We start from the raw sequence: 15702 nt of genomic DNA, 5'->3' as shown, positions 1-15702 counted from the left end.
TGTTGCTTGCATCTTCTGAACTAAAACTAGCTATGGTATGTAGGAAAGAACTGCAGATGCTGTTTTAAATTGAAGGAAAATGCTGGAGTAACTCAGCGGGATGGGCAGCATCTCTGGAGAGAAGGAATGGGTGATGTTTTGTGTCAAGACCCTTCAAACTGAGGTCTGAGGAAGGACTGAGATACAAGCTATAGTATCTCAGATTTCACACATTAAGCAAGCACATCAATTGTCCACTAGTTTAGTGATACTGTGATCATTTTCTGAGTTTGAAGATGCCAACAAAAGTCAAGCAGGCCACATACAAGGCAGCCTTTCCTCAGCCAGTTTTCTAGTCTGCTCTTGCACAAGTGCATTAAATGGAGTCTGAAAAGGTGCCGTGGAAATTGTTTTCCTGCATAAAAGATTTTCATATTTACTTTGCACACCAAAATTAATTTGCTGCCATTTAATTCACTTCACATATTATTTTTGTCTATTAGTTTTGATCATCTGTTCCCATCCCACTCAGGACTCTGCACCTGCCCTAACTTCACTTTCCAGGTAAGTACACACCCTTGCTCTATCTCAGATTAATAATCTATATCTTGGAAAAAAAAATTGCATGAAAATCACTATCTGATAGACAGGACAGAACAGAAGGGTTGTTGGTGGTATCCTGGTTGGTGTTTGTCACATTTCTGCCTGTGGTTAATCGGAGCAAACACAATGCTGTTGTGTTGGATACATTAATACCATCAGGAAGTCTGTTACTGTCTTTAGAGATGTAAAAGATATTACCTTAATGCCGACTTTTTAATATTAAATCTGGCAATGTGTAGAAGTTAAATCAGACTGTTGAGGTTGACTGTTTTTACCACTGATTAGTTTTCCTGCTTCACCCGAGCAGGAATGAAATTCTCCAATTGAGACTGTGCCACTGTTGGAGCAGAAATGTGGCAAAGTTCTCAGTGAGAAAATTATGGTGGCACTTTATCTGTGAATTCTAAATGCAAAGTCCACTCTTTTTCTGACGCCACACTGTTTACCTCACCGATGTAACGTAGACAGCAGCATATCTTGAGCATTGTGATTCTGCTTTTTTTTTCCAGTCGATTCCAACGAGGCTTTGAACACAAACAACTGGATCCCATTAACGTTGATAAGATTCATGTTGCCACTTGGAACCCAATTGGTAGATTTGCTGCCTTACAGCGTCAGAGACCCAGGTTCGATGCTGTCTGTATGGAGGTTTTATGTTTTCCCTGTGACTGTATGGGTTTTTTTCCAGGCAATCCTGTTCGTAAGTTAATTGGCTTCGGTGTAAATTGTCCTTAGTGTGTAGGCCGAAGGGCCTGTTTTCACTCTAAGCAAATAAAATGAAACTCAGCAACAGTTGTCGTTCCATATCTCAAACGGCAATTAAATAATTCGGATGCAAACTGGCATGTAAGTCGCACATTTGTTACATTGTGGTTACACAATAGAATAATATCAGTGCTAAAGCTGTCCATCTTTATTACAATGTTTGGATTTAAGAGGATACTTGTGATTACTGAGGTAATGGGGTCTTGCTGTTCTAGGAAAATTAAATCAATATTGAAAGTGAGGTGACAATGGGTAAAGTGTAATTAGCTTTGACATGGTCATGAAAGGCATTATATGCCACTGGTTCTTTGCTGTGCAAATTTCAATAGTTTTATAATGAAGTGTATTTCTTGACCAGTCTAATGGAGTCGAGAGACAAATATTATTATACTGATACGTACCACTAACAAATATTGAGAAACAGCTCAATGTTTAAAAGGTACTTGTTAAAATGTTGCCTCATACATTTTGATTTTAATTTTATTTTAGATAATTACATTTCTGAAAAACTTACCTTGTATCATTCCAAGTTAATATGTTCAGTCTAGGATTTGGTGGATATGATTCTTACCAATATACCAACTTGAATCATATCTAAATGTAGATCAATTTATTGTAAAAGAACACGGTGTAATGAGGCCCTCACTAGGGCCTCCTCGATATCCCATGCTTCCCCTGCCCCAGTCACAACAGGGACAGAGTCCCCCTAGTTCTAACCTATCGCCCCATCAGCCGTCGCATACAACACATAATCCTCCAACATTTTCGCCACCTCCAACGGGATCTCACCACAAGCCACATCGTCCCATCTCCACCCTTTACTGCTTTTCGGAGAGATCGTTCCCTCCCCACCTCCCTGGTTAACTCGTTCCTTTCCACCCAAACCACCCCCTCCCCAGGTACTTGAACGGAATCCAGGGATATGGAGATTCTGCCTGTCCCGCTGAGTTACTCCAGCATTTTGTGTCTCTCGTCAGTTTAAACCAGCATCTGCAATTCCTTCCTACACTGTTTGGAGGAGTCCTTTATGGATAAGATTAACTTTTTTGTTCCATTTGTCAAATTCTGGAAAGTCATTGAAAGAGGCTTGGTTGTATTTGCTTTTTACATCAGAATATCTTCAATGCATGCATCGTTTCTCATACTTATGTGGTCATTGCTTAGCCTGGATGCTCTGAGATATTATGGACCCAATAAGTAGTGTGAAAATGGTAGGAACTGCAGATCTTGGTTTACAAGAAAAGTTACAAAGTGCTGGAGTAACTCAAGCAACATCTCTGAAGAACATGGACAGGTAAAGTTTCAGGTGAGGACCCTTCTTCAGACTTGGTCTCGAGTCCCAAGTCTGAAGAAGGGCTCCGACTCAATACATCACTTATCCATGTTCTCCAGAGATGCTGCCTGACCTGCTAAGTTACTCCAACACTTTGTGACTTTTTTTTAAGATAACAGGCCTGTTAATTCTTTGCATGTTCTATTTAGATTTAGCAATTGAGCTGCTAGAGTCACACACTTAATATATTTTGCTTAAAGGAGTGTTTCCCAATAGCTGCTGCAGTCTGATGAAGAGGATCGATTTAATCAGATCTGAGGCACTCGCACCAATGGGAAATGTCTTGACTCTTTTCCAAAATGCAAAAAAAGGAAGCAAATTTATGTTGAATCTTACAGATTCCAAGACGAGTTCAGTTTATGGTCCCCTCCTAAAACTATAATTTCAAGAGACCAATATACTTTTCACATGGCCATTGTCATGCGGATAAGATACAGATGTGACCTGTCAGGCATCATAGAAGCTGTAGAAAAATCTTTTTATTTGAGAATGCAAATTATAAAGGCTGACATTTCCTAGGTTCTTTGGTTAGAGTATACAGCAAAATAAATGTTTCCATAGACATTGACCAATGGTGTAAAGATTGCCAGACCCTGAGCCAATGGTCCTTGGCTGCAAAATCTATCAGTATTAAGAAATTAATTACTACCTACATGCTGACACAACGTTGCTTTTGAGCAGCTGCTTCTAGGTGACATCTTTCCATGCTTGGTTTGTCTAAGAATATCTTAACTGTGGACTAAACACAGAAGAACATTAAAAAATGCAGCAACTCTTCAATGATTTAATTATACTTTATTGATACTGTACACGGTAAATTTTGGGGTTAAAGCATCACATTTCCTAGACTGTTGATACAGTTTCTTGACGACAGAGCCAATATTGGTCTCATCAGATCACAAGTACTGTCTGTGCTATCCACAGATGATCAGCTGTTACAGCAGTACTGAATGATGCAAAGTGTTATCGACTGAGAGCAGTGTATCGAAATCCATCCTGACCATCAAGCAGCATTTCTTGTGTGTAGTTGTGAAATGTTTCAAGTGGCAATCTCAGATCTTTATCCAGCAGGACTATTCGATGGATTCTCGTAGCTTTCTGGTGAAGCTTAATTTGATCCAGAAGGATTCTTGTACAAAATTTAAAGAGACTTGTGTCACTCACACGTAGGAGGTGCATCGGACCTCTTGGAGAATGCGAAGGCTCGGTCCCAATGGAATGCCAAGTTTTTCCAGTCTCTCCTCCTGAAGGTGAGGGAGCTCTGTGAAACCTATGCCGGCGTTCCTGAAATGTGGAATGTATTGCTGGGAGCAAGAGGCAGAAGGGTTGCAAACGCAGGACATTAAGCAATGAAAGAGTACAATGACAACTCAATAAATACATTATATATAATTGTAGTTTGGCCAACAGTAACTGAGGATATTAACTAATGTATATTCCAATAATTGTATATGTGAAATCTTGATGGTGCACTTCCCAAGGTAAGTGTCTTCCTCCCTCCCCAAGCACCGTGAAACCACCAAACTGTGCAAAAAAGATAGACATACTTCATCCATGAAGGCAACCTCTGACAATATGCACTTTCTCTGCTTTAGCTCACCCAAGCTCCTCACGAGAAACAAATGTTGTCCAAAGCGCACACACACCCCTAAGCTATCTTCATAAACACCTGACACTTTCTGCCTACATTTGGAGAAAAGTATCACGAGCAACCTTCCCATCAGCGTAACATACCCAAGCATACATTGCAGACACAGAAGTCTTGCAAGTTTGCTGATTGAAATGGGATAAGACAAAACAATCCAATCTCTGAAGTTATAACTCAAATACCACAGGGGTACAGAAGTCCCCAGGCATCTGCAGCCCCAAAGGAAATTTACTGTCATTGACTACCCCTCTCTAAGGCAACAAATTGGTGCAGCATATTCAAGAATGGTCTGCAGACAAAACAGCTGCTGCAAAGTTGCAGACTGGCAGGACCATCACCAAGTGGTCTGGTGGTTGTAGACCAACCACTGGATGTGTTGCAAAGTAGTTCTGCAACAGGTGGGCCGGAACCAGTACAAGAGAATGAGCCTGGATTGCTGAGGCATCACCCACTTTCTCAGGCTGAGTTTCTCCTTTAACACACCATCTCTCCAATTACTCAAAACTGCACTCCCTCAGTGCAAAGTACATCCTCCAGCAGGTTACATTACGATTGGACACTATAACTCCAAATGCAATCTATCCAAGGCTATTTACAAATGCTCCTGTATTAAAGCCTCTTCTAATGAAGATCAATGTACTGTTTACCTTCCTATTCACTTGCTGCACTTAGCTGCTGTACCCAGTAACTTATCTTCAAGGACATCCAGGTCTTTTTGAACATCAATAACTTCACGTACTGTTCAGTAACCTTCCACTGTTCTATTTCTGCAACGATGGAAATAAGTTCAGTATTTTTCACATTATACTGCACACTCATGAATGCTCTGAGAGGCTAGTTATGGAACGCATCAAATCCAGTCTACCAAGCTGCCTTCATCCACTGCAGTTCCCCTACCACTATAACAGGTCCACGGATGATGCCATCTCCCTGGCCCAACACTCAACACGGGAACGCCTGGATAAGAGAGACACCTTCATCAGACTCCTGCCTACAATAGACAACAAATCTGCCATTAACACTATTATCCTATTAAAGCTCATCACCAAACTCGCGGGACTTGGAGTCAAATGGATCCTCGACTTCCTGACCAACAGACCCCAATCGATGTGGAAAGGGGACAAATCATCCTCTACAATAATCCACAACACTGGTGCTCTCAGCCCCCTTCTTTACTCCCTGTACACCCACGACTCCAGCCATGAACAATCTAATACAATTTACAAATTCCCAGACGACACCACCATTATGGGCTGGATATCAAATAATGATGGGAAGGAGTACAGGAAGGAGATTGAGAACCTTGTGACCTGGTGTAGAGACAACAATCTTTCTCTCAATGTCAGCAAGACAAAGGAGATAGTGATAAACGTCAGCGAAGCAATACACATACCCTGGCTTGCATTGACCATCACACAAACCAACCTCCCTTCCATTGAGTTCAAAAGGGAACTGCAGATGCTGGAATATCGAAGGTACACAAAATTGCTGGGGAAACTCAGCGGGTGCAGCAGCATCTATGGAGCGAAGGAAATAGGCGACGTTTCGGGCCGAAACCCCCTTCAGTCAGAAGAAGGGTTTCGGCCCGAAACGTCGCCTATTTCCTTCGCTCCATAGATGCTGCTGCACCCGCTGAGTTTCCCCAGCAATTTTGTGTACCTCCCTTCCATTGACTCCATTTACCCTGCCTTGGCAAGGCCACCGACATAATCAAGGATGAGTAGCACCCCTGACACTCCCTCCTCCCCCCTTCCCCATCGGGCAAAAGGTATACAAGTGTAAAAAACCATCTCCAAATTCAGGGGCAGTTTCCTCTCAGCTGTTATCAGGAAACTGAACCATCCTACCAACAACCAGAGAGCAGTCCTGAGCTACTATCTACCTCATTAGAGATTCTTGGACTATCTTTGATCAGACTTTACTGGACTTGATCTTGCACTAAATGTTATTCACATTATTCCCTTTATCATGTATCTGTACACTGTGGATGGCTCGATTGTAATGTGTTGCCGTTTCACTGTACCTCAGTACACATGACAATAAACTAAACTAACTTTTTCCTATGCAACATCCCTACTCACAATCTTACCTGTTTTATTTCTGTCAGCAAGCTTGTAGATATGACGTGGCCCCCTCGGCCCCATCAATTGTATTTGTCATAATTGCCTGGAATCCACGATCCATGTATAAATGACTTGGGAGAACAAAATTGTTGATGGGTTGGCTAGTAAGTTTGCAAGCGACACATAAATTGGTGGAGTTGCAGACAGTGACTGCTGTGAAAAGGATACTGCTGAATATACCAGTTACAGATATGGGCAGCAAATGGCAGATGGCGTTTAATCCGTGTGAGGTGTGGCACGTTGGGAGCTCAATTGTTAGGGGAAAGTATATCATTAATGGCAAGACTCTTGCCAACATTTATGTGTAGAGGGATTCAAGTTGATAGCCCACTAGAAGTAGCAACACAAAGAGAGTGGCAAACAAGGCATATGGTATGCTTGCCTTCTCATCAGTCACAGCATTGAGCATAAGAGCCAGGAAGTCATGTCGCAGCTTTATAAAACATTGGTTCGGCTACAATTGCAGAACAGTGTGCAGTTTTAGTCACCCTATTGCAGAAATGATGTGGAGGCTTTGGAGAAGGTATAGAAGAGGTTTACCAGATTGTAGCTATTGGGAGAAGTTGGACAATCTTTGATTGTTTTCTCTGAAGCATCAGAGGCTGAAATATGATAGAAGATTATATAATTAGGAGAGGCATAAATCGGTTAGACGGAACCTTTCTCCTAGGGTAGAAATGTCATATATGAGAGGGCAAAGTTTAAAAGAGATGTGCTGGGCAAGATTTTTGCACACAAGCTGCTGAGCAGGCTGCATCTCAGCAATCTTTCTGGCACTTCCTACTTGAATTCAGTTCATTCCTCAGATCTTGGAAAGTACTGGGCACTCAGTACAGCTCATGGGTCGGACAACAGCCAATGTGATTCTCAAGACTGCTCCCCATCTACTCATGTCTTCAGCAAAGTTAATTACACAACCAACATCTATCTCACAATATGATAATGTATCTGCACTTGGGTCACCCATGACAAGCACCAAATCCAATCTGGTTAATTACTTTTGCATCAGTTGATTTTCATTCATCTGTTAAATCATGTAAGGTGCCATCGATGGCCCATGTAATCAAGCAGCCCTTGTGCAGCAAAACCCTGATCATCGTTACCATCGACTGCAAACTGTGTGTGACTGGAGTAGGCACAAAATCTATCTTTTCAAATGAATGCCAACTCTGGGAATTATTTATTATGGGTCTCACTTCAATGAAAAAGTACAAACGATTTAATATCTATAGCAACATCCAATTATCATTTACCAATGTACAAATAATATGGTTCAATATATCTCTTGACAAGCAAGTCCCTCAGCTATGCCCATCTCCATAATATCGTTAGAGAGTGACAGTGATTAATGGATTCATATTCTTGAGAACATCTCAGGTAACTCAACTATTCATCTTCACATTGTGTGCACTGTTACCCCTTCAGAAAATTTCCAACATTATTTTAATCGATTCTACCTTCAGGAAATAGCACACAATTCCTCGACTGCTACAGTTTAGTTAAAGTTTTGTGATTACCTCATATCCGAGTTTCTTCAGAAATATTGTCATCATTGTAGGACGTTCTCCACAACTCCTGAAAACAAGTGAAAGTATACACATTTAAACACGCAACCTTAAAGCTCAGATGGATGCTACTGACTTAAGCTTAGTTTATTATTATCATGTGTATCGAAGTACAGTGAATAGCTTTTTTGTTGCGTTCTATCCAGTCAGTGAAAAGACTATATACATGATTACAATCAAGCCATCCACATAATAAAGGGAATAATATTTAGTGCAAGATAAAGTCCAATTAATGAGAGCCAGAGGGGCTCCAATAAGGTAGATGTTAGGTTAGGACCGTTCTTTAGTTGGTGGTAGGATGGTTCAGTTAAAGGAGTCTGTTAATGAAGCTGCTCAATAAATAATTTCAATTTACATACAAATATCATGGTGAATTGTTTGTAGGATCCAATTTAAACATAAAGAACCAACTTTGTTTACTATAAAAATTTCAGTCATTAAGATTGCAAATCCAATTAAGTTACACGTACTAGTATAAAGCCATACATCATGGGAACAGGCCCTATGGCCAACTTCCACATGCCTCATCTACCTGACCAAGTTTGGGTCAAATCACTCTAAAGCTTTTCTATCCATATACCTATCCAAAGGTATTTTAAATGTTGCTATAGTACCTACCTCAACTACATCCTCTGGCAACTGGTTCCATATATTCCATATAGGGGATAGAGTTTTTGTTGGAGGCAGGTTGGGAAGAGATGTTGTCTAGATAGTTGTGAGAGTCAGTAGGTTTCTAATAGACATCAGTCAATAGTCTATCTCCTGTGATGAAGACGGCAAGATCAAGAATGGGGAAGGAGGTGTCGGAGATGGTTCAAGTGAATTTGAGTGCAGGATGGAAATTGGTAGTGAGGTTAATGAAGTCCACGAGTTCTGCATGGGTGCAGGAGGTAGCACCGATGCAGTCATCAATGTCTAAACATCGTTCTAAAATGTCAAGGCCTAAACATCCTTCCTAAAGCAGGCTGACGAAAACTGAACACAATACTCCAAACACAGCCTCACCAACATCTTGTACAACTGATCAAGTTATCAGTGCATTAACAAAAGCTACAGTAATCTTGTTTAAGTCATCTTTACTATGTCTAATACGTATCCACTTAAAAGCACACGACCATATGGAAAATTAGAAAGCCTTCTGGAGAAAGTTAACTCAACCACTTTGTCAAATAAGACTGAACATTGATGGAGTTATGTCTACGCATGGTGCTTATTCTAATCAACATTTTATACCCTTGATTTCTTTCTTGAACTTTGGTCACCACAGAACATTCCCCTTAAACGTTCAAAACTGGTCGCGAAGCATACTTCAAAATAACTAATGCTCTTGTAGTAAAACCTTTGTTTCATCCAAATAGTTTCATTTAGATACAGCATGGAAACAGGCCCTTTGGCCCACGCCAACCAGTGATCACCTGTACACTAGTTCTATCTTGCACAATAGGAACAATTTACAAAAGCCAAACAAACTATACACTTTCACGACTTTTGGATGTGGGAGGAAACACGCACGGATGTGGGAGGTGCACGCAGAGAAATCCACGCGGTCACAGAGAAAACATACAAACTCTGTTCAGACAGCACCTGTAGTCAGGTTGGAGCCTGGGTCTCTGGTGCTGGAAGGCAGCAACTCTACCTTTGCGCCATTTGATTACCTTTGTTACAATATCTATTTGCTTCACCTCATGGTGGAACAAGGTGGTTCCTATTCGGAGAATTGATTATAACTCGTATGAATATGGATAAAATGCAGAAGGAAACCGTAGCCAAAGCCAGATTCCTACTCTCAGGTTTTGCATTAGGTTGAAGAGGTGGGCATAGGAGGTGTTGCCGCACTGATGCATCACAAACGCCTGCGCACAGCGTTTTGCCTTGGAATCATACCCAGGATGAAAATGCTGCCGATCTTTATTGGTGCCCAGATACAAATGATTTAATAGTGCTTTAATCGGGTTTTCTGTGGGATTAGGGTCAAGTCCAGCCTGGGCTCAAATATAGACACCAGGTATCTCTCCCTAAAGAGAGAAATGGATGCCACAGTAGAGTTGCTGTCTTACAGCAACAGAGAGCCGGATTCAATCCTGACTACGGGTGCTGTCTGTACAGAGTTTGTAAATTCTCCCCGTGACTGCCTGATTTTCCTCTGGATGCTCCGGTTTCCTCCCACATTACAAAAACATGCAGGTTTTTACATTAATTGGCTTCTGTAAATTGTCCCTAATGCGTAGGATGGAACGAGTGTGCGAGTTATTGTTGGTCGGCGTGGACTAGGTGCTGTTTTTCTAAACTAAACTAAAGGACACCAGCAAATCTATCAAATTTTCATTAATCCTAGTCATTTTGTTAATTACACGTGATCCTTGCTCTGTATTCTGCAGGAATTTGAGATAGTGATGTTTCTACGGTTCTGTGGCTCTGCCTTAAAGCTTCCTTTGCCACAGAGAGACTGAATGTTATGGTGACTATCTCCACTCATTGTACATCTGCAGTCCCCAGCATTTAAATACATTCCATATTTTCACTCTAATCTTTTTATCTTTAGCTATATGCACTATTCAATGAGACTCAACCCCTAATCAAGAAAAAAATGGTGGATGTGGAGTTTGGGAAAGATCGCAGAGGAGGTTATGGGGAGAAGGCAGGATAATGGGGCTAAGAGGGAAAGATAGTTCAGCCATGATTGAATGGCGGAGTAAACTTGATGGGCTGAATGGCCAAATTCTGCTCTTATCACCTATGAATTTATGAGGTCAACCAGAATGATGCCTGGATTAGGGGTTATTAGACTCAGGGGGGGGGGGGGGGTCATAGAGTGATACAGTATGCAAGCAGGCCCTTCAGCCCAACTGGCCCGCACCGGCCAATATGTCCCAGCAACATTAGTCCCACCTGCCAGCATTTGGTCCATATCCCTACAAACCTGGCCTATCCATGTTCCTGCCTCACTGTTTCTTATCAACTACCTCCTCTGGCAGCTTGTTCCATACATCCACCACCCTTCGTGTGGAAAACGTTACCCCTCAGATCCCTAATAAACCTTTTCCCCTTCACCTTAAACCTATATCCTCTGGTTCTTGGCTCACCTACTCTGGGCAAGGGACTCTATGCATCTACCTGATCTATTCCTCTCATGATCTGATACACCTCTATAACATCACCACTCATCCTCCTGCGCTCCAAGGAATAAAGCCCAGCCTACTCAAACTCTTCCAAAATCTCAGACCCTCAAGTCCTGGCAACATCCTCATAAATCTTCTCTGTACCCTTTCCAGCTTGACAACATATTTCCTATAACACAGTGCCCAGAACTGAACACAATACTCTAAATGTGGCCTCACCAATGTCTTATACGACTGCAACATGACATCCCAACGTCTATGTTCAATACTCCAGCTGATGAAGGCCAATGTGTCAAAAGTCTATTTGATCACCCGATCTACCTGCGACTCCACCTTCAGGGAATTAGGCACCCGCACTCCTAAATCTCTGCTCTACAACACTACTATCCAGAGCCCTACCATTCACAGTGTAGGTCTTGTCCATGTTAGAGTTCCCAAAATGCAACACCTCACATTTTTCTGCATTAAATTCCATCAACCATTCCTCAGCCCACTTGGCTAATTGATCAAAATCCTGCTGCAAATTTTCACAACCATTTTCACTATCTGCAAAACAACCCACTTTTGTATCACATGCAAACTTGCTAATCTTATTGTGTATGTTCTCATCCAAATCATTGATATAAATGACAAACAGAAACAGGCCCAGAACAAAACTTTGAGGCCCACCGCGAGTCACAGGACTCCAATCCGAGAAGCAACCTTCCACCATCACCCTCTGCTTCCTTCCATGAAGCCAATTTTCTATCCACTCAGCTATCTCTCCTTGGATCTCATGCGATCAAACCTTCCAAAGCAGCCTACGATGAGGAACCTTGTTGACTGCTTTATTGGTCTATATATACACATCTACATAACTGCTCTCATCAACCTTTTTGGTCACGTCTTCAAAAATCTCAATCAGATTTGTGAGACACAACATCCCACGTACAAATCCATGCTGACTATCCCTAATCAGCCTTTCTCCGTCCAAATGCCTGTATATCCTTTCTCTCAGAATACCCTCTAGTAACTTTCCAACTAGAGATGTCAAACTCACCAGCCTATAGTTCCCAGCATTTTCCCTGCAGCCCTTCTTGAATAAAGGCACAGCATTTGCCACTCTCCAGTCTTCCGGCACCTCTCTTGTATTTAAAGACGGCTCATAAATTTCAACTATGGCTCCCGCAATTTTCTTTCTGATTTCCCACAATATCCTCTGATATATATGATCAGGCCCTGGAGATTTGTCTACCTTCATACTGGATAGTACCTTCAGCACCTCTTCGACTGTAACATTGTTTGGACAGACTTGTATTGGTTTATTTGGATCACTGGAGGTTGTGAGAGAGACCTCATAGAACTATTTAAAATTACGAGACACAGATAGGATAGACAGTCAGAACCGATTCCCCAGGATGGAGAAAACAAGCACTAGAGGGCATAGCTTTAAGGTGAAAGTTTAAAGGAGATGTACAGGGCAAGTTTTTTTTCCCCACAGAGGGTGGTGAGTGCCTGAAATGCATTGCCTGGGTGGTGGTGCGGTCACGATATTGGCATTTAAAAGACTTTTGGATAGGCATATGGATATACAGGGAAGTTCAAGTGAGTTTATTGTCATGTGTCCCTGATAGGACAATGAAATTCTTGCTTTGCTTCAGCACACAGAACATAGTAGGCATTTACTACAAAACAGATCAGTGTGTCCATATACCATAGATAAGGATAATGCGCAGACATTGCACATTGTAGTGCCTGTTCTCATGCAGCTTTTTTTCTCATACCCCTTTTTTCCCTCGTACCTTTCTTACCCTATTCACAGTAGATTTAATCATTTCCTCTTCATCCCATCTGAGAACTTGACTGCCTTTGATTCTATTTTTTTACATTTTTCATTTTCTGAATGTGCAGTCATTCCTTGATTTTTAAAATAATATTTTCTCTTGTTACCCATTCCCTCCGCTATGCAGTCCAGCACCAAGCTGACGCAGAACAGGCCCTGAAACCTGACTTCCTCAATGTGGCTTGGGTAGGAAACTCTATCTAAAAACTTTGGGCCATCCAAAGTACACCATGTGATCAACACATCTTTGCCTCCAATGTGGTACAAACAGAAGGTGCCGAGATCTTTATTCTTGCAACACATTAATTCACACTGAACGGTAGGGTCCTGGGGAGTGTTGTAGGATCTAGGAGTACAGGTACATAGTTCCCTGAAAGAGGCATCACAGGTAGATAGGGTGGTAAACATAAAAAATAGGGGCAGGATTAAGCTATTCGGTCCTTCAAGCCAGCTTGGTCATGGCTGATCTTAAAGAATGTTTTTGGCACGATGGCTGTAATCAATCAGGGAATTGAGTACTGAAGTTTGGACGTTATATTGCAGTCATTGGTGAGGCTGCACTTGGAGTATTGTGTTTAGTTTTGGCTACCATGCTACAGAAAATATGCCATTAAGTTGGAAACGATGCAGAGAAGATTTACAAGGATGTTGCCAGACTTGAGGGCCTGAGCTATAGGGGGAAGTTGGGCTTTACTGCTTGAAGCGCAGAAGGTTAAGGGAGAGGTGTATAAATCATGAGGGCAATAGGGCGAATGCATAGAATAGTTTACAAGTGTAAATGAATCAAGAACTAGAGGACATAGGTTTAATGTGAGGTGGGGGGGGGGGGGGGGGGGGGATTTAATAGGAACCCGAGGGACATCGTTTTCACACAAAAGGGTGGTGGGCAATGGAAAGCTTCCAGAGGATGTAGTTGAGGCAGGTACAATAATGGCATTTAAAAGACATTTGAACAGGTACATGAATAGGAAATGTTTAGAGAGATATGTGCCAAACAAATGGGACCAGCTTAGTATGGTCGAGTTGGGCCAAGGGGCTGTATGACTATAAATTTATTATGCTTTGGGCAATCAATACAAAAGAGGGTGCAACAGTGATCTCATGATTTTTTCCACTCCCCGCCAAGGGTACAGTGAGTGCATATGACCCCACAGATTTGACAGGATCTGTAATCCCACCACTACTCTTGGCCCTTGGTTTTGTTCATCAGTCAGCAAGCCAGGCTTTCTGGGGTTAGAGTTGTGTAAAGGTAATTTGCAAAAAAAACGAATTTGGAACTATGACAGCAAATACCCCAAAAGTGGTTGATGGTTCCGGAAGAAAGAATTACAAGGTAAACTAAAGGGGTGGCTGGAGAACTGACCTCTGAAGTAACAAATCCGATTGTCAAATCAGTAGTACATGTTAATAAACGTAACAAATTGCTTTCCAGCATACGTTCAGCTAGCAATATGTATGTGCAGGCTAATTCCTTCATTATGCTGCTCAAATGTGCATGCTTCAATCAAACATCACATTCCAATCAGTTCAACACAATTGTCCCACAGATGTGTTTTGGAACCTAATTGCACATCATGCACCAAATATGAGTAAAAACATAATATACTGTTTAAAAACTACTATTGGCATATTTCTGCAGAAAAAAATCAAAATTAAAACATGGCACATGGTACACAGAAGCTGCAAAAACCAAGAAGAGTTTGGAAGCCGTCTTAACCCAAACATTAATCTGACCGAGATGCTGCCTGAACCATTGAGATACTCCAGCACTCTGTCTTCTTTTGTAAACTAGTATCTGCAGTGCCTTCTTTCTACATTAATCTGCCTTTTCTTTTTTCAGACAGTTTAGATTAGAGATACAGCACAGAAACAGGCCATTCGGCCCACCGGGTCTCTGCCGACCAGCGATCCCCACACATTAACACTATCCTACATACATTAGGGACAATTTACATTTATACCAAGCCAATTTACCTACATACCTGTACGTCTTTGGAGTGTGGGAGGAAACCGAAGATCTCGGAGAAAATCCACGCAGGTCATGGGTAGAACGTACAAACTCCATACAGACAGCATCCGTAGTCGGGATCGAACCCGGGTCTCCGGCGCTGCAAGCGCTGTAAGGCAGCAGCACTACCACTGCGCCACCGTGTTACCTTTTGCCATTTTCTGCATGTTACAAGAATAGCACCAATTCCTAACAAGTTAATATCTCGTGAAGTTTGTTGGGACCCCCAGGCCTCAGAAAAGGTGATAGATAAATGCAGATTCCTAATTATAGTTATTAGATATTGATGCTTATACAGGTACTCACAGTGAACACTCTGAAATACTGGAAGAATCTTGTTTAATAGACGACCTGTTCACATCTCCAACCTGCCAAATAGCAATATATATTAAATATTCTTCACTACATTCATTGGATGACATTATTCCAAACACATTATTGAAATAACCAGAATTGTTTAGGATGTACCATACAGGATGCTCCAAAGAACATTTTGTATCATATGTAAACAATACAATACAATACAATACAATCAGTTTTATTCGTCACATTGCACATAAAGTGCAAGTGAAACTTCAACATCATTAAAGACAAATTGAATGCAAGTTATGCCTAGTTAATTTTGTACCATTTCAATTGTTGCTGAGATTTGTAAATTTCATCTAATTAAAAATCTGTTTCCAAAACACATTCACAAAAATGGTCGATGTCTGTTCATCTGATGCAATGCTCGGCAA

The 15702-nt window shown here is 41.5% G+C and overlaps 1 protein-coding gene across 1 annotated transcript in view; it reads right to left on the bottom strand.

Moving 5' to 3' along the window:
- Positions 1–3480: 3480 nt before the first annotated feature.
- Positions 3481–15702, bottom strand: part of LOC116976912 — a 73202-nt gene continuing 60980 nt past the window's right edge. The window contains exons 13-15 of the mRNA XM_033026970.1: positions 15272–15333; positions 7969–8026; positions 3481–3984 (exon numbers count right to left, since the gene is read on the bottom strand). Of these exons, the coding sequence (XP_032882861.1) occupies positions 3841–3984; positions 7969–8026; positions 15272–15333 (264 nt within the window). The 3' untranslated portion in view covers positions 3481–3840. The remainder of the gene's footprint in view (positions 3985–7968; positions 8027–15271; positions 15334–15702) is intronic.

The sequence above is a fragment of the Amblyraja radiata genome, chromosome 9, assembly GCF_010909765.2.
Source record: "Amblyraja radiata isolate CabotCenter1 chromosome 9, sAmbRad1.1.pri, whole genome shotgun sequence".
Lineage (NCBI taxonomy): Eukaryota > Metazoa > Chordata > Chondrichthyes > Rajiformes > Rajidae > Amblyraja > Amblyraja radiata.
This window is presented reverse-complemented; position numbering and strand designations above follow the sequence as displayed.